The sequence below is a fragment of the Physella acuta genome, unplaced genomic scaffold (genome assembly GCF_028476545.2).
Source record: "Physella acuta isolate Inbredline_101_S28 unplaced genomic scaffold, ASM2847654v3 ptg001637l, whole genome shotgun sequence".
NCBI classification, from domain to species: Eukaryota; Metazoa; Mollusca; class Gastropoda; family Physidae; genus Physella; species Physella acuta.
The window spans coordinates 31,923-57,888 of record NW_026733151.1 but is presented as its reverse complement, the minus strand read 5'-3'; the positions used below and the strand labels follow the sequence as shown (position 1 = coordinate 57,888).

Here is a 25,966-nt window from a genome sequence, read left to right as displayed (position 1 = left end):
GCCCTAACCCATCCTACTATAGCCCTAACCCATCCTTCCATAGCCCTAACCCATCCTACCATAGCCCTAACCCATCCTACCATAGACCTAACCCATCCTACCATAGCCCTAACCCATCCTACCATAGCCCTAACCCATCCTACCATAGCCCTAACCCATCCTACCATATTCCTAACCCATCCTACCATAGCCCTGTCCCTAATTTCTGACCCTAAAACAACACACTACCAACAACCTAACAACACCACTTTTCAGAATAGTCCATTATCAGACACCACCACTCAGGCATTTGTCTATAGATGACAAAGTACATGTCTTGAGGTTACAGTAAAGATTACCTGAACTCTGCTGTGGCTGCTGTTGTTGCATGACTGAAGCCTTCTGTGAGAAGCTCTGACTTTGATCAGCTGGCATCATGGTAGAGATGGACGAAAACGAGGAGATGGAAGATGTTGTGAAGGCGGGGGACGGGGCCGAACCGTTGCTGCAGTTGCCCGCAGACTCGTTGGAGAAGTAGCCCTGGTCCAGTGGTGAGTCCACTGGCGTCCTGACCGGAGGGTTGTGTGGGCCGGGCGGACCGGCCATGTGACCCATGTGGACGTGACCCATGGTCTGGTGGTGGGGGTGGTGTGGGGGAAAGGCCCCGCCTGGATAGACACCTTTGTTGAAATATTGAACGTTGTGTGGTTTTTGCGGTGGACCTGCCCATCTGGAGAAAAATTTTCAAATTACATTTAAAAACAAATACATCTTACAGCTACTTACTTAACTGCAATTTTTGTTAATTTAAATTAAAGTAGAACACTCTCATTAACAGATGGAGTAGCGTTTATCTATTTTTTTAATCTTGACATATAAAATAATAACGTGGTCAGCAATATACCCAGGTAGTTTCAAATTCACTGACAACTTACCTCTGGTGTTGTGGAGGTGGTTGGTGTGGTTGTTGGTGTGGTGGCTGGTGTGGCTGCATGGTTTTAACGTTGACATTCGGGGGCGGCTGTTTCCCCACCCGTTGAAAGACTCCCCCGTCTCTGCCGACAGACCCGGGCATAGATGTGTACTGCCCCTGCACACAGGCAGGTGAGCCAGGCTTAATAAAGTCACAGGTGGCCGAGGAGGTGGGCATGACCGGCTTGGGCGAGATACAGGGGACCTTCTTGTTGGTCAAGTTGTCCTCCTGGTCGCTTGAATCACTGGGGTGGCAGGGTGGGTTCATGGAGAACTCCTGCGGCCGAGAGAAGGCGTTGTGGCCGTTGGAGGAAGTGTTGGACCCCTGGCTGCTGCTCGAGTGGGTGGACTGGACAGGCGAGGAGGCCGGGGCACCCTGAGGGAAGGAGTGGCTCCGTTTGGTCAGCGGCCCAGGCGGTGGCATCTTGAACATGTGCTGGTTGTTCATCTGGTTTCCATAGTTGGCTTGGTTGAACCCCGGCGGGGTCTGGGACCTGCCCTTGTTTGGGCTGGTGTCTGTGGATACGGATAAGTGTATCCGTTTGTTGGACGGACTGTTGTTCTCTGAGGATTGGATGGTGGTGGATCCAGATGACTGGCCAGATGATGAGTGGATCAACGGGCTGGGGAACTGATTCAGCCAGTCTGAGTCGTTAAAGTTTGGTTTGAACAGGAAGTTGGGCGTGGTGGTTGCTGGTGGGTTGAGGACAGTCAGTGTCTTGTTGCCTTCGTTGTTGTTGCTGGCGTGGCTGCTGCTACCACTACCACTGTTGGACCCCCCGCTGGCGCTACCAGTGGGTGTGGATATAGTTGAACCAGCAGCACTGGAATTAAGAAAAAAGTTTTAAAATATTCAACTTGTATATTAAAATTGTGTATCTTTTAAAATAGATCTGAAACAACTGTAGTATTGATATATTAATTGACCTTTGACCTACCTATTAAAAGCACCAGAGGAAATGGCCTCTTGGGTCATGTAAATATGAGGATTGCTGTCCTGCTCCATCAGGTACTCAACAAAGTCCAGCTCCATGCCCTCCTTCATGCCAATGTCCTCACAGATCTCATCCAGGAGCTCGTTGGGCAGTCGCTGGTCATCCATGGGCCCAGGCGCTGTGCTGGGGGAGGAAGGGGACGGAGGGGAGTTGAGTCTGTCGCCATCCAGGGCAGATGTGGATGTAGCCACACTACAGGCACTTGGGCTTGAGGTGGAATCTCTGTACTCCATCAGCTAGTGGATGACACAAGTAGATACATAAGTTTATATTATACACACATTCTACGTGCAAACAAAAAGATAATAATTAGCTTTTATTTAATACGTTGGGTGTGAGTAATTTAAATACTTTAACACAAAATATTTTCATCATTTAAAATTTAATGCTAAAAGTGCAGCAGAACTAGGAGATTAGTGGACAACCCAGGATTAGAGGAACAAGTGGACAACCCAGGATTAGAGGAACAAGTGAACAACCCAGGATTAGAGGAACAATTGGACAACCCAGGAGCAGAGGAACCCAAAGGAACCAGTGGACAACCCTGCATTAGGGGAACCACTGGACAACCCAAAGGAACCAGTGGACAACCCAGTTTTAGAGGAACCAGTGGACAACCCAGCAGCATATAAATGTCAGGGAAAGTACCACTTAGACTGGTTAACTTAAATCCATGCAGCCAACCATAGTCCCATAAACACGTCCTTCCCTCTAACCTACAGTAGTCCTTCCCTCTAACCTACAGTACAACCCATGTAACCAAGTCCCATTAACAGTAAAACCCAGCAACTGCCCACCATCTATCTATTGATGCTCATGTATCAAACAAACATCCTAAGTGTTCTATTGGTGCTACTTGACAAATCATGACTCAAGCAAATACTACATCCTGACTAATGACACCAGTTGGCATTCGGTGTCATACACCCGTGACATTTAAAGACACGCATAAATCATGGTCAAGTCAGAGGTTTATTTCACAGTGCTACCTGGAGGTCACTCCCCCCCCCCATTCCAGCCCGCCATGTCACAGGGTCAAAGCTTATCGTGTGTGGACACAAGATGACCAGTGCAATCCTTCATTATTTATGGTCGTCCAGAGTGGGACCCAGGCACACATGTCTACAGAGAGTGGCCCTACACTAACACCCAATCCCGTGAGGGTTAAGCGACCCAGGCCTTACACTAACAACACCCAGTCCCGTGAGGGTTAAGCGACCCAGGCCTTACACTAACAACACCCAGTCCCGTGAGGGTTAAGCGACCCAGGCCTTACACTAACAACACCCAGTCCCATGAGGGTTAAGCGACCCAGGCCTTACACTAACAACACCCAGTCCCGTGGGGGTTAAACGACTCAGGAATGTCAGAACAGCAGGGGTCGCTTGATAATAATCCTAGTTGACAGGGGAGTTAATAAGACAATTAGCCCAAAGACAAGGGACAGAACCTAGTTTTTTTCCTCAACATGGTAAATACAAATTTTCCCCCTACCCTCCGAATAGAATCATGATTATTGGAGCGATTCGTCCACCTTATTTGACTCTAAGTGGGTTTTTTTATCTTTACTTTTAGGGTGATAACCCGACCCCTGGGTTACCCTCCCGACCCTTAACCTCTGACATCCTAATTATATCAGACCGGGGGTCACATCTATGCTAAGGTTAAATTCGTCAACCGCGGGGCAAAGGCAACACAAAGAGGAGGGAGGGGTGGGGACGACCCGCTAGGCCAGGTTACACACCTACATAGTGTCGCCCTTTGGAATTTTTTTTTGGGGCGTAAGTGGGGGAGAGGTGCTAAAAGCCACGAGATTGCTAAAATTGTCCTAAAAAAATTAAGTGTTGAATTAGTACACAATATTACATTCGTCTTAAAACTTCTTTTTATTTCAATGATTAGTTCTTAGTTTCGGATTTTTCCTCTTCACATTATGTTTTAAAATTATTAGTTTGGACTATGGGGGAGGGGGGTGGGGCTCATTGAATACGTTAGTCTAATTGTTTGCCTTAACAATGAATGTGATGAAGAACCATTACATGCATTCAATCTTTTTTTTTTCAACTATCTTAATTTTTACTACGAATATTCATTGTTCGGGAGATTGGGGGGGGGGGGGGGGAGATTAGTGGATAAACTATTCATACTGTGTGGGTGATTCATGCGATGGTATCCTCTAAACTGAGAGATGAAACATGATACGGTTGCTGTTTATACACGTTGTTTACTGTTTACATACTGCTACTTTCAGTTTGTCCACACTTTACTTTAAAGTTTGTGTTGTGCCATCTACACTAGATGACTAACAGCTAAGTGTGGAGGATTTATCAGTCTAAACCTTCAGACCTCATTATCTATATCTATCTATCTATCTAACTATGCCTTCAGATAATTACTTTTTCTCTATCTATCTGTCTCTCTATCTCTCTCCTCTTATATATATACTAGCCGTCCCGGCCAGGCCCTGCTCTGGCTTCTGTGAAAAACCTTTCTGTTAAAGACCATTACCTGTGTGTTTAGTAATCATCATAAACCCGGCATTGCACACCCAAACCAAAACCAAAACAACAAAACGCAAACATAACGCTAACACAATTACAAATACAAACAAAAACAAAAACCTAACAACTAACCCAACCACAACCACAAACACCAATACGAACACAAAGAAAAAAACAAACGAAAAAGCAAACGAAAACAAACCAAATCCAAATGCAAAACCAACCACAAACCCAAAGAAAAAAACACAAACGAAAAAACAAACGAAAACAAACCAAATACAAACGCAAAACCAACCACAAACACAAATACAAACACAAACGCAAAGAAAATAAAACACAAACGAAAACGAAAAAAGAAAGAACAAAAACGAACAAAATCAAAACGCAACCACTAACGCAAACCCAACTTAAACACAAAGAAAACACTAACGCGAACATAAACGCACAGTGCTCAGAGTCTAGCCCGGGGCGGAATCGCCTGTTTCAGCTTAATAAACGACTATAGTACCCCAACTTATTCATAGTCTTTTGCACTCACTTTAATGAACGTAGGCGCGAAACCGAACACGGGAGGCCCGGGACCCCAAATAGCACCCTGTCTGGGCGCCAGAGGACGCACCATGACGTGACGTCACCGCCTGATTGAACTTAGTAAACGACTATAGTACATAACTTATTCATAGTCTTTTGAACTCACGCGAACGTATATACCATAGCGTACACCGGAAGGCCCTGGGCGCCAAATAGCACCCTGTCGGGGTGCCGGAGGACGCCCGGATTTGATTCACTTAAAGACTATAGTAACCTTTCTTACCCATAGTCTATTGCACTGTTAAAAACAAAACTATGCAGCATAGCGCTCACATGATAGCCCAGGGTGCCAAATCGAACCGTGCAAGGGCGCCGGCGGACGCGCCTGTTTCAATTTAGTGAACAAAAATGATAATACTCCAAGCTTATCCGTAAATGGAAAGAAATAAACATATAGGATTTGTAGGACCTGGCTTATTAAATGTTATTGATTTAAAAAAAAAATATTGAACAGTATGTTCAGTGTATAGAATAAATAAAAGGCAGTGTTAAAAATACCTAACGACATTGCACTTAATCAATCCCCGCTAATTATGTAATTATTATTTTTTTCTTAACACCAAAAACAAAGTAATAAAATGTAAATTCTTTCTTCTTAAGAATTTTTTTTTTATTAAAGGGAAGTAACTGTGCAGTCAATACATTTCCGACAAAGCAAACGAAAACAAACCAAATACAAACGCAAAACCAACCACAAACCCAAAGAAAAAAAAACACAAAAGAAAAAACAAACGAAAACAAACCAAATCCAAACGCAAAACCAACCTCAAACACAAATACAAACACAAACCCAATGAAAATAAAACACAAACGAAAACGAAAAAAGAAAGAACAAAAACGAACCAAATCAAAACGCAACCACTAACGCAAACCCAACCTAAACACAAAGAAAACACTAACGCGAATATAAACGCAAAGTGCTCACGGGGCTGAATCGCCTACTTCAACTTAATAAACGACTATAGTACCCCAACTTATTCATAGTCTTTTGCACTCACTTTAATGAACGTAGGCGCGAAACCGAACACGGGAGGCCCGGGACCCCAAAAAGCACCCTGTCTGGGCGCCAGAGGACGCACCATGACGTCACCGCCTGATTGAACTTAGTAAACGACTATAGTACATAACTTATTCATAGTCTTTTGAACTCACGCGAACGTAGATACCATAGCGTACACCGGAAGGCCCGGGGCGCCAAATAGCACCCTGTCGGGGTGCCGGAGGACGCCCGGATTTGATTCACTTAAAGACTATAGTAACCTTTCTTATCCATAGTCTATCGCACTGTTTAAAACAAAATTATGCAGCATAGCGCTCACATGATAGCCCAGGGTGCCAAATCAAACCGTGCAGGGGCGCCGGCGGACGCGCCTGTTTCAATTTAGTGAACAAAAATGATAATACTCCAAGCTTGTCCGTAAATGGAAAGAAATAAACGTATATGATTTGTAGGACCTGGCTTATTAAATGTTATTGATTTAAAAAAAAAATAATAATTATTGAACAGTATGTTCAGTGTATAGAATAAATAAAAGGCAGTGTTAAAAATACCTAACAACATTGCACTTAATCAATCCCCGCTAATTGTGTAATTATTTTTTTTTTCTTAACACCAAAAACAAAGTAATAAAATGTTAATTCTCTCTTCTTAAGGATTTATTTTTCATTAAAGGGAAGTAACTTTGCAGTCAATACATTTCCGACACAATTTTAGAAATTTTATAAACGTCGATACACGTTTTAAAAATTTTATGTCGTGTTCATAATTGAAAATTATTCTTCTAAGTAAATAGAGTGAAAATTGTTTTTAAAGACTTTCAATGGTAATTTTTTGACTCGTAAATTTAGACTTTGAGCACGATAAAAAATCTAACACTTAAATCCGTAGAAGTGTCAACGACAAACTTTTTTGTTTTTTGCCACACGTTACAGAACTGAGCTTTATATATTAGATATATATATATATATATATATATATATATATATATATATATATATATATATATATATATCCCCTAACATTTCAATGTGCTCTGACTCATTGTCAGATCCCGTATGACTATCAGCACTGGCCCACGTGACTTGGAGCGGAAACCGCAGATAACCTACACCAGACGATCTCGGCAACACGCTGCTGTGGATTGTGGCACCCCCCCCCTCACCTCCCAATCTAGAAACACACCTTCTCCCCCGCCCCCTCTCCCAATGCTGCCCAGAGATACAATATTATTTTAAATTTTTCAAGTCCTTAACGTAAGCCACGTGAAGCTGGCTGGCACGGGGGGGGGGGGGGAGATGGGAAGAACCATGTGCTATATTTACTAATACCTGTAAGAGTTAAAGATAGACGGTAAAAAAAAATGGAAAGGGAGGGGGGAGGAGAAAGAGGCCGTCATTATTTGTTAGTCTCCTAGTGCATTTCCGGTGTTTCTGGGGCCGCGCATGTACTCAGCACCACTCACGGGCCGAGAATAACCAACGGCTGTGGGAAACGGTGCGCACCGTGCAAGCCCCGCGCTGTTGAACGCTTTAAAGGTCTCCACACTTCAGAAAGGTTGCATTGTTCTAATAATAATAACGGAAGTTTCTGGGAAGGAAAGGAGGGGGTGGGGGGTAAGGCGAATTCAGAATATATTTTCAAAACCGTTAAGCAAATCGCCATCGAAATCACACTCCATATTTCATGTTTATTATTTAGGTATTTAAATAGCTTTAACAAAATGAAATTTAAAAAAAAAACAAGCTAGGGATCTGTTTTTAGGTAAGTCTAAAATGTAAGCAGCAGAGGCTTTCAATGTTAACACTAACCAATACCTTGCCCTTATCCTGAACTTATCCCTGACCCAATGGTTAGCCCTAACTTTTGACACAGCTGAGCCGGCAGGGTCATTGTACTATTGTACCGGCGTTTACACTGAAAGTGATTTTTTTTTTTTGGAAAGCAAGCCCTGCTTTCTTTAGGGCTTGAGCCTCAATGTAAGCCGCTGGATCTACAGGTGAAAATAAATCCTAGTAGAAGTAACAGGGGTGTGGGTGTGTGGAGGAGGAGGGGGGGCGGTGGTACATACCATGTAGGCTACCTAAATGGTGGAGAAAATAGGAGCATTCCAGTCCCTGTTTCTTTCAGGCTTTTCATGGGGGGGGGGAGTTGGGCATTCCCGGAAGTTTCAAGTGACCCCCGTCCGAATTAAAATCTCTGAAAGAAACCCTAATTGGAGTACAGACTTTTTTTTTACACAAGAGTCTTATTCAAGGGGCGCCTAATTCTGCAGATACGCCTTTGGTCCCTAGACTACGCTGTCAGCTTTAAAAGCTCTACAGAGCAGCAAGATGGTGTGGTGAGCACTTACGTTCCGAAAACTGTTGGCCACTTCCTGGTCCTTCATGTCCTTGCGGTCAAGCACAGAGGAGACGAATTTCTTGACCGCTGCACATGGCCGGTCGTCCAACGCGTCCTCCTCCAGGAGCTTGAAGCCGCCTGGCTCTTGGTTCATTCTCACCGCCATCTTGTCAGCGTCACTTCATGTCTAAAAATAGAAACGATACATACGTTAAACAAGAAATGGCAAAGACGCATCTACATTCAGCAGGTAGACTAACAACAGAAATATTTTTACTAACAATGAAAAGTACGTCGGGTGAGGGGGAGGGGTATTAGGTTTTGGCGTACTTTAGAAACAAGCACAATTTATTTTTATTAAGTTAATTAGTTCAAATTACAATAAGATGCTATTTAAGTGATTACTCTAAATAAGGTTTTTTTTTTGAAAGAAAATAAAAGGACAGCACAAAGGTATGTGAATTCTCTGTGTGATCACGACCATCATTCACCATATACGCCACTGGATGTATCCAACACCCACACAATACTGTCAGTGTGATACGTTATCCATCCAATGAGCCACATATCTATCCACCAAATGGCGACCGCACTATCCATCTAATGCGCCCGCGCATTATCCACCCAAATGCGCACACGGCCGCCATCAGGCCAGACGCCGCCACTACTATCCCCACCCCTCCCCCACCCCGTCCCCTCACACACCAACACGGGCGGCTCATTATCTCCTACCCCCGTCACGGTTCTGTACTCGCGCGGATCAATGATTCACATGGCTGCACACCAACACATACACTGGCTACGGTCTAACGATTAGCAGACAACTCCTTTCCTTGCTGGGATCTACTCCCCCCCCCCTTTACTTCTCCCAGCGCGGTCACGTGACACGCTCGTCTCAGCTCTCATTACGTCCCTAGTGTAGAAAAAAGTTGAAGCGCAAACAAAATTTTCCTCACAATCTGAGGGGATCAATGAGACATGGAGATAATGTTCGCGTATAGAAGCCCCACGGTCATAGCACCTGTAGTTAAGATGGGGAGGTCTAGGTTTAACCCTAGGGCCTACAGCACCTGTAGTTAAGATGGGGAGGTCTAGGTTTAACCCTAGGTCCTACATCACCTGTAGTTAAGATGGGGGTCTAGGTTTAACCCTAGGGCCTACATCACCTGTATTTAAGATGGGGAGGTCTAGGTTTAACCCTAGGGCCTACAGCACCTGTATTTAAGATGGGGAGGTCTAGGTTTAACCCTAGGGCCTACATCACCTGTATTTAAGATGGGGAGGTCTAGGTTTAACCCTAGGGCCTACAGCACCTGTAGTTAAGATGGAAAGGTCTAGGTTTAACCCTAGGGCCTACAGCACCTGTATTTAAGATGGAAAGGTCTAGGTTTAACCCTAGGGCCTACATCACCTGTAGTTAAGATGGAAAGGTCTAGGTTTAACCCTAGGGCCTACATCACCTGTATTTAAGATGGGGAGGTCTAGGTTTAACCCTAGGGCCTACATCACCTGTAGTTAAGATGGAAAGGTCTAGGTTTAACCCTAGGGCCTACATCACCTGTATTTAAGATGGGGAGGTCTAGGTTTAACCCTAGGGCCTACATAACCTGTATTTAAGATGGAGGTCTAGGTTTAACCCTAGGGCCTACGGCACCTTTATTTAAGATATGGAGGTCTAGGTTTAACCCTAGGGCCTACGGCACCTGTATTTAAGATGTGGAGGTCTAGGTTTAACCCTAGGGCCTACGGCACCTGTATTTAAGATGGGGAGGTCTAGGTTTAACCCTAGGGCCTACATAACCTGTATTTAAGATGGAGGTCTAGGTTTAACCCTAGGGCCCACGGCACCTTTATTTAAGATATGGAGGTCTAGGTTTAACTCTAGGGCCTACAGCACCTGTATTTAAGATGTGGAGGTCTAGGTTTAACCCTAGGGCCTACATAACCTGTATTTAAGATGGGGAGGTCTAGGTTTAACCCTAGGGCCTACATAACCTGTATTTAAGATGGAGGTCTAGGTTTAACCCTAGGGCCTACGGCACCTTTATTTAAGATATGGAGGTCTAGGTTTAACCCTAGGGCCTACATCACCTGTATTTAAGATGGGGAGGTCTAGGTTTAACCCTAGGGCCTACATCACCTGTATTTAAGATGGGGGAGGTCTAGGTTTAACCCTAGGGCCTATGTTTACATGTGAGGCATGAGTTTAACTTTACGGCATATGTTTACATGTGGTCTGTGTTTAACTGTAGGGCCTATGTTTACACGTTATACCCAGGTTTAACTGTACAGCCTATGTTTACATAGGAGGTATGGGTTTAACTGCATGACCTATGTTTACACGTGAGGCATGGGTTTAACTGTAAGGTCTATGTTAACATGTTAGGCATGGGTTTAACTGTAGGCCCTGTGTTTACTCGTGGCCTGGGTTTAACTGTAGGGCCTATGTTTACATAGGAGCCATGGGTTTAACGGCGTGGCCTATGTTTACAAGCTCGGCCTACGTGAACATGGCAGGTATGGATACACCGCGGCCGATGGTGCATCGATATTAATCATACACGCTAACTAATCAAATTGCTTTTCATTAAGAACTGGAGCTGTGTACATAATCGAGTAGAATGTGTGTTCAGTGGTGGGGAGGTTGGAAGTGGGGGATTTGTATAGGTGCTTTAGGCACGGGTGTAAGAATACAAAAATGTCCAGTACAGAAAGACAAAAATGTCAAGTGTAGAATGACAAAAATGTCCCACGTAAGAAGAAAAATAATGTCCATTGGGAAAAAAAAGAAAGACAAAATGTTCAGTGAAATAAAAACACAAAAACGCCCCACGCAAAAAGACAAATATATCCCAGGGTAAAAAGACAAAGAGTGTCTGTTTTAAATAAAGGCCCAAGTTAAAAGACTATAGTCTAAATTTAATAAACTTCGGATTGTAGTATCGTACAAATGAACAAAACCCATTCATCTTATAAATTCTGAGGGGAAGAAGATTATTATTCGTAGGAAATTTCAACTTAGTATTAGTAGCTTATTTATATTATAAACTAATTCCACAGAAACACGATTGAATTCACCAATCGTTTACATAAAAAAGAACTAAGATAGAAATAAAAGTCAAACATAAAAGGCCAATCGATGTGATATAGGATATTAGATAAATAAAATTTTAAAGAGTTCAAATTAAACATCTGTTTTACAGAGAATAGCCAGACAGCGATCAACGTCTTGGCGTGATCAGGTCATTGCCGAGGTAGAGTCGGCCGCCCTCGAACCCGCGACATCACATCGCCTCGTCCACACGCGATCTCTCCAGTTTACCGCTGGTAAAGACCTGGACGATATATTTACACCAATCCCCCCAGCATCCCCGTTACGTTCCGCCGGTGAAAACCTTTCCAGAACGTTAATACAACACTATCCCTGCGCCACCTTTCCCTAACGCTTTCACACCCCATATTGACCAGCGCTCCTCCCCCTCCCCCGCCATACAAAAAGGTTGTGTTTGCTATTTTTTCAGAATGGTAACGAATCCATTTCACGTGTTTCCCCCCCCCCCCCCTTCCCCTAACGGTAAACACGAGCAGTTGGTCTGCGCAATGGTAGTGTATTTTATCAGCGCTACCGTGCAAACACTTAGAATCCTTTATATGGGGGTGGGGGGTGGGGGAGGATTGTGGTGAGGGTCCCCATATAAAGGCCAAAATGTTTGCTAGTCAGTGTGTGGTCCCTTGCTCAATGCTGTTTCATATCGGGAAAAAAAAATTATCGATGGGAAGGAAAAGCGCACTTTGTATAGCACGGTGGGGAGCAAGGGTGCTACATTTTCTGTATGCCGGTGTATAGGAGAGGGGAGCGCCCCTTATGAACACGTAGGCTGGGAGAGTAGGTAAGATGTGCTGTGAGGGGGAGACATGAGTATTAAACCACCAAGGTTTGAGGATGGTCGCCTATCCTTGCAAGAGTAACAGATGTATTACAATCCAAGTCGAAGATATAGTAGGTGTTTTGTTAAAGTTGTTATGGTCATTTACTGACTGGTAGGAGCAAGCTTGACCACCATAATGACACAAGATATAGTGGGTGTTTTGTTAAAGCTGTAATGGTCATCCACTGACTTGTGGGAGCAAGCTTGACCACCATAATGAGACAAGATATAGTGGGTGTTTTGATAAAGCTGTAATGGTCATTTACTGACTGGTAGCAGCAAGCTTGACCAACCCCATGACACAAGATATAGTAGGTGTTTTGTTAAAGCTGTAATGGTCATTCACCGACTGGTAGCAGCAAGCTTGACCAACCCCATGACACAAGATATAGTGGGTGTTTTGTTAAAGTTGTAATGGTCATTCACTGGCTTGTAGACTTGTAGCAGCAAGCTTGACCACCCTCATCACGCAAGATATAGTGGGTGTTTTGTTAAAGCTGTAATGGTCATTTACTGACGTGTAGCAGCAAGCTTGACCACCCCCATGACGCAAGCGGGAACCTGAATCAGCCACACAATGCTGACTGCGCCAATCCTGGTTAACACCCGATACAGCCACCAATTCCCTAATGACTGCTGGGGCATGCTGGGATAATTGGTTGGTGCAATTCGCTGGTGTCCCCCCCCCCCCCAATTATCCGGTTCGAGCAAATTACAACTTTTATTTCACAACATTTTCATATTTAGATTGCTTATGTATACAAATAATTTATTCACACTAATATCAAAAGGTTGTACCAAAATACCAAATTTTTATCACCATCCACAAAAAGCCATGTTCAAATATGAACGCTTTTCACACACTCGGGCTGGAGTCACTGAACCAATCCAGCATTGATGGGTACCTAACCCACGTTAGTGAGTGTACAAGCGACTGGACATAATGCTGACCACATTATACCTACATTCGCCGAGGTCAATGAAACGGGTAAACTCTATTTCACCTGTCATATTGACAGTGTTCCCGCTAAGCTGCGCGGTTGCGCGGCCGCGCAGCCGTTTTGAGCTGCCGCGCAGTGATTTTGTAAAATAAATATATCATTGTATAAGACTTTTAGAACAGCGCGCATAGAAAATACATTTTGCACATTAGCTTTTCCCCCTTAGAGGGAACCTTGCATATTGACCGTAAATTTGAAAGGATACTTTTTTTTTTTAAAGTTATTCACACAATAGATTTGTGAATGCATTTGTTAATCTAAAATATTGGAATAAAAAACCCACTTTACGAAGTACTTCAATTCTGTTAGTTCAGATTGTAGGTAGCCAAAGTGTGTTGGTGTGTGATAGGTGCAACCAATTATCGACCAGAGAAGTCACCCTACCCATCTCTATACAATTTTGGGGTGGCGAGGTTCAGAGTAAGAACGTGTTTAGGGAGAGTCTTTTAATCTTGCTTGTGGTGGGGTGTAGCTACAGGTAGCAGGGACTGGTTGATTTATAAACCTATAAGGGAGACCTCCAACCCTGGCTGCAGGATACAATGATGTGATGTTAGAACAAAGCAAAACCAAAACTACACTAGCACACGTAAACATCGGGGCCATTTATAGAACCGTTTCAAATCTAGAAACAGGGGCGGAGTTGGAGGCCCCAAATTAAGTCATTTAGACGGAAACTGATATAAAAGACCTATTGAACCCACGTTAAAGGAAGTTCAAGACACCAAAACAGACAACCAGACACCCATGTCGTTCGCACATTTTAGACGCAGACGGAAAATGAACACGGAAATGAGAAACACTTGTGGTCCCATATTAACGGAAGACAGCAAATTAAAACACGTATACGTTGATATAGACGGCAGACACCAAAATAAAACGTGTTATAATAATCTTGACAGCTTATTAAAATAATTATACATTAATGTTGACGGAAGACAGCACATTAAAACACGTAAACACCGACGTTGACGGAAGACGGTAAATAAAAACACGAATACACCGACGTTGACGGAAGACGGTAAATTAAAATACGAATACACCGACGTTGACGGAAGACGGTAAATTAAAATACGTGTACATTAATGTTGACGGAAGACAGCAAGCGTGGACCAAGCTTGCCGCTTGAGTGGGTCAAAGGTTAGGCCAGAAATCGTGCATCTCCCGCCGACCCCGCGAAAAGAGCAAACAGACATCTGTCAACAATTGAACCAAACAAACTTCCCTCAGACAAAGACTGACCCTCGCTGAGGTCAGCGGCATGTCCAGACATCTCCATCATTCCGCAGGTCAACTGTAACCTGCAGTGTAGCGAACATCCCGGGACTTCCCCGAAACAGCGAAATCTTATACATTGATAAAAACGTAAGACAACACTAAGGTACCAGATCATATCCTTGCAACCTTCATCTGAAGATCACGTGTATTCGTACAATGACATTTATGTGAGGGGATTACCATTGTAGTTTAGGACATTAAAATATTAGCGTGTGAAACGACTTCAGAGAAAAGAAGTATAAAACCTACTTTATATAATTCAGCTATGTTATAAAGCGCGAAAAGTAGATTGCAATAAAGTTATGAATTTAGATATTGGAAACCGGGATTTAAAGCTTAATAAGTAGATTGGGAAAATACACTTTTTATGTTTAGGAAATGGTTAAACAAAGATGCAGATTAGGTTTTATATAGAGCTAAATATTAAGGTAAACTGATAGAAAGCTTAAAGTTAAGATATTACACCATGTTATAAAAATATAAAATGTTATTTAAAAAAAAGGTAATATTAAACTGTCACAAAGTCATCTCAACACAGCACAAACTGACAGACATGTTTAGAAAAAAAACAACACCCAAACGCCCTACCAGGTTTACTAATGGCTGCGAGCAGCGCCCGGCCGGGGTAGAGTGGCGGCCGATTGTATCCGCGTACCGCCCCGGATGCAGGCGTCAATAGGAGCTCGGATCGAGAGTCCCTTCATATAGACATCGACCGGGCCACCGATCTGTCAATATGCACAGCTTTGATCGCGAGACTAAAGAGCATTTTACCCGAGGATGGACGAGTTCAGATATAATGGAACTATTCCGGCGTGTTCACATCACTGCCCTACCGTGATAATCTTTTTTTTTTTCATGAAATTCGTTTTACCGTGAATATCAAACGGCTGGTTTGCTAATAGGGTTATGTAAGAGACACGGCAGGGTTGTGTAGTTTGGTGGGGTGGAAAATATTTGAGATTTGCGGTTTTCAAACTGATTATAAAATAAATCTGGACTGGGAACTGGGAACAGCTTCCTTTATTTGAGCCCACGTAAGCCCAACAGCCCTCGTCTCTCCTTCCACTGTCCTCTTGCGCTAAGAGATTTGTCAGCAGGTTAGCTTCCATGGGGCTTTCACTTGTATGTATCAAAGCCTTTTCTAAAGGGGAATCTCCTTGACCAAGTCGGCGTCGTGTTGATGTATTTGCAGGTTCTGTAGCTTGGGGTTGTTGTTGTTTTTTTTTTTAACCAGGCTGGGTTGCGATTCCACGCGTTCAACTATTCCCCTTTTTCAACGTGTAGAGGCTTGGGATCGACTTTGGCGGAGATATTGCAAAATATAATGAGATCAAAGTCCAAGTACATTAGGTAGTGTCGGTAGTCTGCGCCTTCTAGTGATATTAGAACACCATAAAACTCAACAATGTAACTCAAGAATCACGTAAACGTTGAGGTGCGCCTATTAGGTAACGTGTTATTTCTTAGTATAATAATTGTGGTGAGGCTACTAAGAAGTGGAAGGTTGTCTTTAACATGGGATAGGAAGCTGTCAAAAGTGTTGTGAGAACTGTCATAGGGATGGGGGAAAATTTGATACGGGTGGGGAGAACGGTCACTGGTAGTGGTAAGCACTGTCAATGGGGATGGGGGAGCATGGCCATTGGGGGTGTGGGGGCGCGGCCACTGGGGATGGGGGGGGCATGGCCATTGGGGGGTGGGGGCACGGCCATTGCGAGGGGGGAGCACTGCCCCTGGGGTGGGGGAGTACTGTCCCTGGTGGTAGGGGGAACACTGCCCCCGTCAACAGGCCCGGTGTGAAGTGCGCGCCCCCTCAGTTTTCTGGCCGTGACTCACGCAATCTACGTTGATTAAACATCAGCAAGTTGACTTAGTTTAATTACTCAGTCGAGAGACGTGTTTAAACCCAATGATGATAACGGCCACTATCGTCAGATGGAAGGAAATACGATTACACATCATGTATTGCATGAGAAGGGAGTACGATAACACATCATGTATTGCATGAGAAGGGAATACGATTACACATCATGTATTGCATGAGAAGGGAATACGATAACACATCATGTATTGCATGAGAAGGGAATACGATAACACATCATGTATTGCATGAGAAGGGAATACGATTACACATCATGTATTCATGAGAAGGGAATACGATTACACATCATGTATTCATGAGAAGGGAATACGATTACACATCATGTATTGCATGTAAAGTAAGGGAATTAAGATTACACATTAGGTATGGCATCAGAAGGGAATACGATTACACATTAGGTATTGCTTGTAAAGTAAATGAATTAAGATTACACATTGCTTGAATGAAAAGTTTGAGAAAAACATTACTAGTTAGATATTGCATGAAAAATACGGGGATACGACTACACACTAGGCAGAGCATGAAAATACGGGAAACATGGTTAACGATGCAAATATTTTTTTTTCCACATTGACACACTACCCCATGCTTTGACAGTTACTTTACTAATACTTTTTTTCTATACTATTATTTAATTTATTCAAAACGTTACTTTTTTTTTTACCAAAGCCCACAAGCTTGGAAGCTGTGACGATAAACACAATCGCAACTAGATCTAATACATTCTGAATCAGTGTGGTTAAAAAAAAAAGGCAATTAAGAGTCCTCAACCTTTATCAAATGGGGTCAAGGTTTATGGGGCTAATCCCTTGGATAAACAGACCGACCAGGAAACTTAGAGAGGGCGGTTAGCCCTACTTGTAGCCCTTCATGAATAAAAATTTATCTTCACGTCTCCCCCCTCCCTTTTTTCTCAATACACGGATTAGGTACTGATAATACTGAAAAAGTTAAACTAGCACTTTTTTAAGATATGAAAAGGTGGATAGTTTAGTTAAGCCATGTATTAGTGGTGGCCTAGTGGTTAGTGGTTTTGTTCTAACACATTTGATTGCGTGTTAGTGCTGGTTTACTGGTTTAGTTGCAACAGATTTTAGCTAACGAAAATAAGGGGAAAAAAACAACGATAAAAACACGGCAACGAAACAGTGAAACTTGTGCAGAAAATGTTGACCTTTCAAACGAAAAACAGAAGGTGTTGCATATACTTAGACATGGAACTTCAATATAAAACACGATACGGCACTTGTATATTTTAGTGAGAGTGCACTACACGTAGTAACAAGTTAAAGTGGTCACGTGACAAGACCCCCCCCCCCCCCCAATCGTGTGCTGAAAGGAAATACAACTAACGAACGTAAAAAAAAGTTCAGACAGAATAGTGTTAAGAAAATACACATGTCAAAACTAAATTGACCCCAGAAAACATATGCGATTTTTGTGCATTTGAATCCCCGAGAAACTGAATACATCAATAGATGTGTTCGCATATCTCATTAAATCACCGCTTGATAAATATGTAAGAATATGTAAAAGACATTACGTTTTTCTTCTTTTTTTTCCTTTTTAAACAGCTATAAAAATATGAAATACATCAACAATAAAAAAAACACGAGAAAGGGGAGGGAGGGTTGTTAATTAAATAACGTTATGAAATACATTAATAAAAAAAATACGGGAGGGGAGGGTTAATTAAATACAGTTATGAAATACACAGGGGCGGAACTACCATACCGCCAGACCCCGCAATGCGGGGGGGGCCCAGGCCGTTTAGGGGCCCAAAATCCAACCAAAAAGCAATGACTTTGTATTTCAAAATTACGTTTTCGTGCACCTTAATTATGGTTTTGTAAAAAAAAACTACTACTGTAGTGATGTTCTACAGTAGCTAACACACGCTGTTGCGTAAAAGAAAAAAAAAATCTACATAAGCTTTAGTGTGCAAGATAAACAAACATTCAAACCACTTCCATGACTTATTTCCCTTTTTAAAATAGTCAAATAGAAGTGCCCATAAACTCCTTTTAATAGTTTTGTACTACGCAAATTGAAAAGCAATTACTTCTCTTAATTATAATTGTTTATAAAATACATACTAAAGAATGACATTGTATAAAAAGGAATTTAAAAAAAAATTAATATAAATTTTAAAAAAAACTATAAAAATAAACATAACACAAGAAACCATTACACATACAAAGTTTTCATATTTCATACACTTTTGACCGGCTTGCGTATGGGAAGCTATACGGCCGACATCAAAAGTGACACACAGATTTGCAAAACAGACTAATGCACTTAAACACATGACATGTTGTAATTTGTTAGAATTGAACATAAAAGTATTATGCATTTTTTAAAACAATGTGTTTTTCAAAAACTAGATTAGGCCCGAAATGAGTATCCTACGTTCGTATTTTGTGTCTATATATATATATATATATATATATATATATATATATATATATATATATATATATATATATATATATATATATATATATATATATATATATATATATATATGGGGCCTCAAAAAATATTTTGCGGGGTGGCCCTTTTTTTCTAGTTCCGCCACTGGAAATACATTCATAAAAAATAGGAGGTTTAATTAAATAAAGTGAAATTTTGCAAGAACAAATCTAGATCAAGATTTTCTGAATGGGAGAGATTGATTCTAAAAGCTTGGTTAGGTAAAGTTTAAGCACTCAAAAGTCTGGATAAAACAAATGGTAGAATGTGCTATACACCAACTTTAAAAAAAAAAAACCATCACCAGTTTGGAGGTGGTATGGTAAAGACAGTTTATTCAGCCACCTTTACATAAAAAACAAAATGTTGTACAGAAACGAGTTCAGGAATAAAAGTACATGCTTTTAATGTAGAAAAGTAGTTCACCATTCTGTATTATAAATGTTCGTTCTGGGACCAGTGGAACATGACAAACATGACGCCCACGCTGATAGAAGATTATGCACAATATGCTTAAAGAAAGCAAATTTGTTTTATTTTCATTGCATTTATTTATTATTATAAAAGTTTTTTTTTTAAAATAATTGTTTTATTTTCTTATTTTCATTGCATTTATTCTTAAAAGCTAATACATATTAATTTTTAAAAATATTTGTTTTATTTTGCACGTTTTAGTGATTCGATTAAATGGATTAATGTTGTACCTCACACGTAGTTCTACTTCGGATAGCATGTAAATAAAATGTAGTTGTTATTGAAATAAGATAATTCCAAACACATGCTAATTCCCGCTTCCCGCGGAAATTCTGATACCGGTGACCCTGGGTCACCTACATGTACCGTACATCCCCCAGCCTGGAACAGTCCATGACACGACGTTTCTGGGTTTACTTTCCAAACATATTAGCCGTCTGCTGGTCTGGACGGTGTGGGTGGTCCAGCCCTGGACACCAGCACGGCGCGACGCCTAGGTGGAGGCTCCGTGTCTCATCTTCATCCATTAGCCGACATTAGTAGGCGTTGTATGGTCGGCCCCGTATCACACAACCACAGCAGCGCTTTATATCTTAATGAGCCGAAACAACAAAAGGGCACGTCGAATTTTTTATTATTATTATTATCGCGGAATAGCTAGACGATCTTTGCAGAGCGTTGTTATTATTTTTAAAAATTTTAAATTACTGTCAGAATGTTTGTACATCTTTAAATTGAAAATTACGGTAGTAAAAGAAGGAGTTGAAACTGTGCACTATGAAACATCGAGTTTAACTATTTGTTCATCGTTTTGGCTCTGTAGGTTTTATTAAAGCTCTGGTCGCTTAATGAGATATTTTACATCATATAGCGATCAAAGTTTTTTTACTCAACAAAGGAAGTTTGTTTTATTTTCTTTATTTTCAGTGCATTTAAAAGCGCATTACTATACAATGATTTTTATATCTGTACTTTTTTTTAATTTAATAAGGTTTTTTTAATCAGCAAGTCTTAGCAGAAAATACGCTGTAGTGCACTAAGTTGAGAAAAAAATCAAACTTGGTTTTGTAGTAATGATAAATTTAAATGTAAGCTTACAATCTAATCACTGTTCGTAAAACATATCTTTACTACGTTTTAAAAATCAATTTAGCTTACATAAATTTACTACGTTTTAAAAATTAATTTAGCTTAAAAGTGAAAGTAACTTTTTTTACTTATCACGTTTAGTGTCTGGTGTGTTGTAAATAACTATCAGTGAGCTGAGGTTGGTTTAGACTATGTGGAATGAGGTAAGGCTCAAGACAACCACATATCAAGGGTTAAGTGTCGTGAAAAATTAAAAACAACCAGAGATGTAGTAAGATGGAGATCTTATAAAGACAGCTGACTCTTTAAACCTGCAGAGAGATGAAGAGGCAGAAAGAAGGAGAGGTGTAGTTACAACCAACAAGAAGTTGATACCATGTAGACGTGGCACCCTTTCAAGCAGAAGGTACACCGGCCATGTAGAACTGCAATTAGAGTGTGATCGAATCGCCCTGCTTACGTTTTAGGAAACCATGATCGCCCACTGGCTCTTAATCCGTTTAACTGGATACAAAAATTACATCAAGCGGCATATCACGAGCTGAGTGTAAGCACTGGCTGATACAGGGCAATTTGTTTTAATAAGATATTCGAAACTTAAACGTGGACATGGGCGATATGTCGAGGTTTCTAAATACTGTGGGGGGGGGGGTAGGTAAGGATTGGTAAATACTGTAGGGATGGGGAAATAGGTAAGGATTGGTAAATACTGTAGGGGGCGGGGACATAGGTAAGGATTGGTAATTACTGTAGGGGTGGGGGAAATAGGTAAGGGTTGGGGAATACTGTAGGGGGTGGGGAAATAGGTAAGGTTTAGCAAATACTGTAGGGGTGGGGAAATAGGTAAGGTTTAGAAAATACTGCAGGGGTGGGGAAATAGGTAAGGGTTGGTAAATACTGTAGGGGGTGGGGAAATGGGTAAGGTTTAGCAAATAGTGTAGGGGGTGGAGAAATAGGTAAGGGTTGGTGAACTGTAGGGGGTGGGGAAATAGTTAAGGGTTGGTGAACTGTAGGGGGTGGGGAAATAGTTAAGGGTTGGTGAACTGTAGGGGGTGGGGAAATATATCCGGGTAACTGCTGTAGGGGTGGAGAAATAAAGTAAGGCGGCTGGACATTGTACTATATACACAAGAGTAGCTAGACGTCACGTGTGAGTAGCCCTATATCACGTGTGAGTAGCCTTTTGTCACGTGTGAGTAGCCTAAGTCACGTGTGATTTTAATATCCGGGTAACTGCTGTAGGGGTGGAGAAATAAAGTAAGGCGGCTGGACATTGTACTATATACACAAGAGTAGCTAGACGTCACGTGTGAGTAGCCCTATATCACGTGTGAGTAGCCTTTTGTCACGTGTGAGTAGCCTAAGTCACGTGTGAGTATCCCTATATCACGTGTGAGTAGCCCTATATCACGTGTGAGTAGCCCTATATCACGTGTGAGTAGCCCTATATCACGTGTGAGTAGCCCTATGTCACGAGTGAGTAGCCCTATATCACGTGTGAGTAGACCTATATCACGTGTGAGTAGATATCACGTGTGAGTATCCCTATATCACGTGTGAGTATCCCTATATCACGTGTGAGTAGCTCTATATCACGTGTGAGTAGCCCTATATCACGTGTGAGTAGCCCTATATCACGAGTAAGTAGCCCTATATCACGAGTGAGTAGACCTATATCACGTGTGAGTAGCCCTATATCACGTGTGAGTAGCCCTATATCACGAGTAAGTAGCCCTATATCACGTGTGAGTAGCCCTATATCACGTGGGAGTAGCCCAAGTCACGTGTGAGTAGCCCTATATCACGAGTGAGTAGACCTATATCACGTGGGAGTAGCCCTATATCACGAGTGAGTAGACCTATATCACGTGTGAGTAGACCTATATCACGTGTGAGTAGCCCTTTATCACGTGTGAGTAGCCCTATATCACGAGTGAGTAGCCCTATATCACGTGTGAGTAGCCCTATATCACGTGTGAGTAGCCCTATATCACGAGTGAGTAGACCTATATCACGTGTGAGTAGACCTATATCACGTGTGAGTAGCCCTATATCACGTGTGAGTAGCCCTATATCACGTGTGAGTAGCCTTTTGTCACGTGTGAGTAGCCCTTTATCACGTGTGAGTAGCCCTATATCACGAGTGAGTAGCCCTATATCACGAGTGAGTAGCCCTATATCACGTGTGAGTAGCCCTATATCACGAGTGAGTAGACCTATATCACGTGTGAGTAGACCTATATCACGTGTGAGTAGCCCTATATCACGAGTGAGTAGACCTATATCACGTGTGAGTAGCCCTATATCACGTGAGAGTAGCCCTATATCACGTGTGAGTAGCCCTATATCACGTGTGAGTAGCCCTATATCACGTGTGAGTAGCCCTATATCACGTGTGAGTAGCCCTATATCACGTGAGTAGACCTATATCACGTGTGAGTAGACCTATATCACGTGTGAGTAGCCCTATATCACGTGTGAGTAGCCCTATATCACGTGTGAGTAGCCCTATATCACGTGTGAGTAGACCTATATCACGTGTGAGTAGCCCTATATCACGTGTGAGTAGCCCTATATCACGTGTGAGTAGACCTATATCACGTGTGAGTAGACCTATATCACGTGTGAGTAGACCTATATCACGTGTGAGTAGCCCTATATCACGTGTGAGTAGCCTATATCATGTGTGAGTAGCTCTATATCACGTGTGAGTAGACCTATATCATGTGTGAGTAGCCTACCTAGACACGCCGTGTAAGCACATTCACTACTGTAGAGGGCGGACACAAACAGGTGTGAATCTGTACTGCGCAAATTCACGTCTGCGCCGATCATACCACTACAACTATGCTAATTAAATTTCAAACCAATTAAACTACCCTTCGTTAGTGTAAGAAACACCCACACACCAACTTACGCTTTATTTTATTTTTGAATTAACGTCACCAGTAACTAATATAAATTCGAAACTAGTCTAAATAAAAACAATTCTCGAAATAGCCCAACTCTAGCCTAAATGTTAACACAGTGGCTTCCCCCGGTCTAAAAATAGCCGCCCTCTGGAGTGTCGGCTGTCACCAGACACCGAACCAACGATCAGACATTACAGCAAGCTGGACGCCCCCTTTAGATTATCTCCCCTTTGATGCCGAGATTGGCTAAGGTTCACTCGGTGACTTCCCTTTGATCTCACATCAAGACAGATGGCCGATTAATGCAGGGGGTATGGTCACGTAAAGGGGGCGGGAGAGGGGGGCGACGACCAAGGTCCTGATCGAGTCAGATAATAATACGGGCGCTTTCACGCACGAACTACGCACCGTCCATGTGCGCATGGTGACCTTTTTATTTCTAAACAGGCCGTTCGATATCACGTGACACGATTTCTGCCCAAAACTTTTGATACCGATGATTGGTTAATTTGGAAATAAACAAAGCACCCGATTGGCCAATTCTTTCCCGGGGGGCACCTGTTCAACGGTTTTGAAAATTTCAGCACAGCTTCGTGTTCCAATGGGGAGGGGGGTATAATAAGGGGGAAGCGTGCCTGGTTTATACAAGAATAATTTAACACATCAAAGGTTTGACTGCGCTTTTAGTACTCAAAGAAGCCACGTAATTAACTCACTCGTCTAACCCTCGGATACCGAAGCGTCACGAGATGTAAGACAGCAGTCCCATTTAAGACCTTCATTTTTTAATGGCGAGTTTTGAAAGGAGTTTTAAGTCAATTGAATGGAATTGTGGTAAAAAGTAAAAAAAAAATGCAGAGTTTATAATCCTAGCAAGACAAACTTAAGAAGAAGTTAAAACCAAGATCTCTAGTAATAGAAATGTAAGCTGGTTTGCTACCGATTTGATCAATAACTTGGCTCAGAAAACGTCAACCATGATTAAAATACATGACAAAATGTGATTGTCTACCTGTACATAGTGGTGGTATCGACAAAAACTGTACTCAAACCCTCTATGGTAAATTTGAGAGTATTAATGTAGGTTTGGTTCAATGTAATGTTGTAGGCAATATGGGCTGATCAAGTAAAAAGTATGCACATACACATTACTACATATGATACTATATTTAAACATTTAAATTCATTAAAAAGATGAAGAAGACCCAACAGTTATTGTAATACCAAGATAACAAACAAACAACTAAACCTGAAAGCTATTATAATGTTTAGAAAAAAAAAATAAACTAATGACTAAAGCTGAATATTGTGGTCATGTATTGAAACAGCCCCACCAAAAATAGCCCGGCCGGCAATAAAACAAGTTCAACAGAAAGGATTTCATTAAACGTATCGTAAAACACAGCGGATCAATTTTTGGGGCGAGCACATCGATACGAGGGCTAATCTTGATTAATGCCACATCGATTGTCAGTCAACTGCATCCAGATAAAACAGGTGCATTTGTTTGAAATATACCTGCCCACACACGACTGTCCTTAACATAACTTTATACCTGCCAACACACAACCGTCGCTATCATTACTTTATACCTGTCCACACACAACTGTCCCTACCATTACTTTATACCTGCCCACACACAACCCTCGCTATCATTACTTTATACCTGCACACACAACTGTCCCTACTATTACTTTATACCTGCCCACACAACCCTCGCTACCATTACTTTATACCTGCACACACAACTGTCCCTACTATTACTTTATACCTGCCCACACACCCCTCGCTACCATTACTTTATACCTGCCCACACACAACCCTCGCTACCATTACTTACTACCTGCACACACACAACCGTCCCTACCATTACTTTATACCTGCCCACACACAGCCGTCCCTACCATTACTTTATACCTGCCCACACACAGCCGTCCCTACCATTACTTAATACCTGCACACACACCTGTCCCTACCATTACTTAATACCTGCACACACACAACCGTCCTTACCATTACTTTATACCTGCACACACACAGCCGTCCCTACCATTACTTAATACCTGCACACACACCTGTCCCTACCATTACTTTATACCTGCCCACACACAACCGTCCTTACCATTACTTTATACCTGCCCACACACAACCGTCCCTATCATTACTTTATACCTGCTCACACAACTGTCCCTACCATTACTTAATACCTGCACACACACAACCGTCCTTACCATTACTTTATACCTGCACACACAACCCTCGCTACCATTACTTTGAAATATATCTGCACTACAACCCCCCTACCATCGCTTTGATATATACCTCAAACACCCCCCTACCATTACTTTGAAATATACATGCAACACACCCCTGTATCAAATCCCACCCCCTATCATTACACACAAAATACTATTTTAAAATATAAACATTCAGTTGAAAACCTTTGGACATGATCCACTGTTTTAGGTTGTATTTAAAAATCAACCTCCCACTAAGCACTTATACATAAGCAGAAAACTAGCTTAAACAATTCTCAAGATATCTGTAA

At 42.0% G+C, this 25,966-nt stretch overlaps 1 protein-coding gene across 1 annotated transcript in view; it reads right to left on the bottom strand.

Moving 5' to 3' along the window:
• The window catches only part of LOC131929475 (trithorax group protein osa), a 49,736-nt gene that overhangs the window by 8,062 nt on the left and 15,708 nt on the right, over positions 1–25,966 (bottom strand). Inside the window, exons 2-5 of the mRNA XM_059285715.1 lie at positions 8,389–8,565; positions 1,890–2,182; positions 915–1,775; positions 339–709 (exon numbers count right to left, since the gene is read on the bottom strand). Coding sequence (XP_059141698.1) covers positions 339–709; positions 915–1,775; positions 1,890–2,182; positions 8,389–8,544 — 1,681 coding nt within the window. The 5' untranslated portion in view covers positions 8,545–8,565. The remainder of the gene's footprint in view (positions 1–338; positions 710–914; positions 1,776–1,889; positions 2,183–8,388; positions 8,566–25,966) is intronic.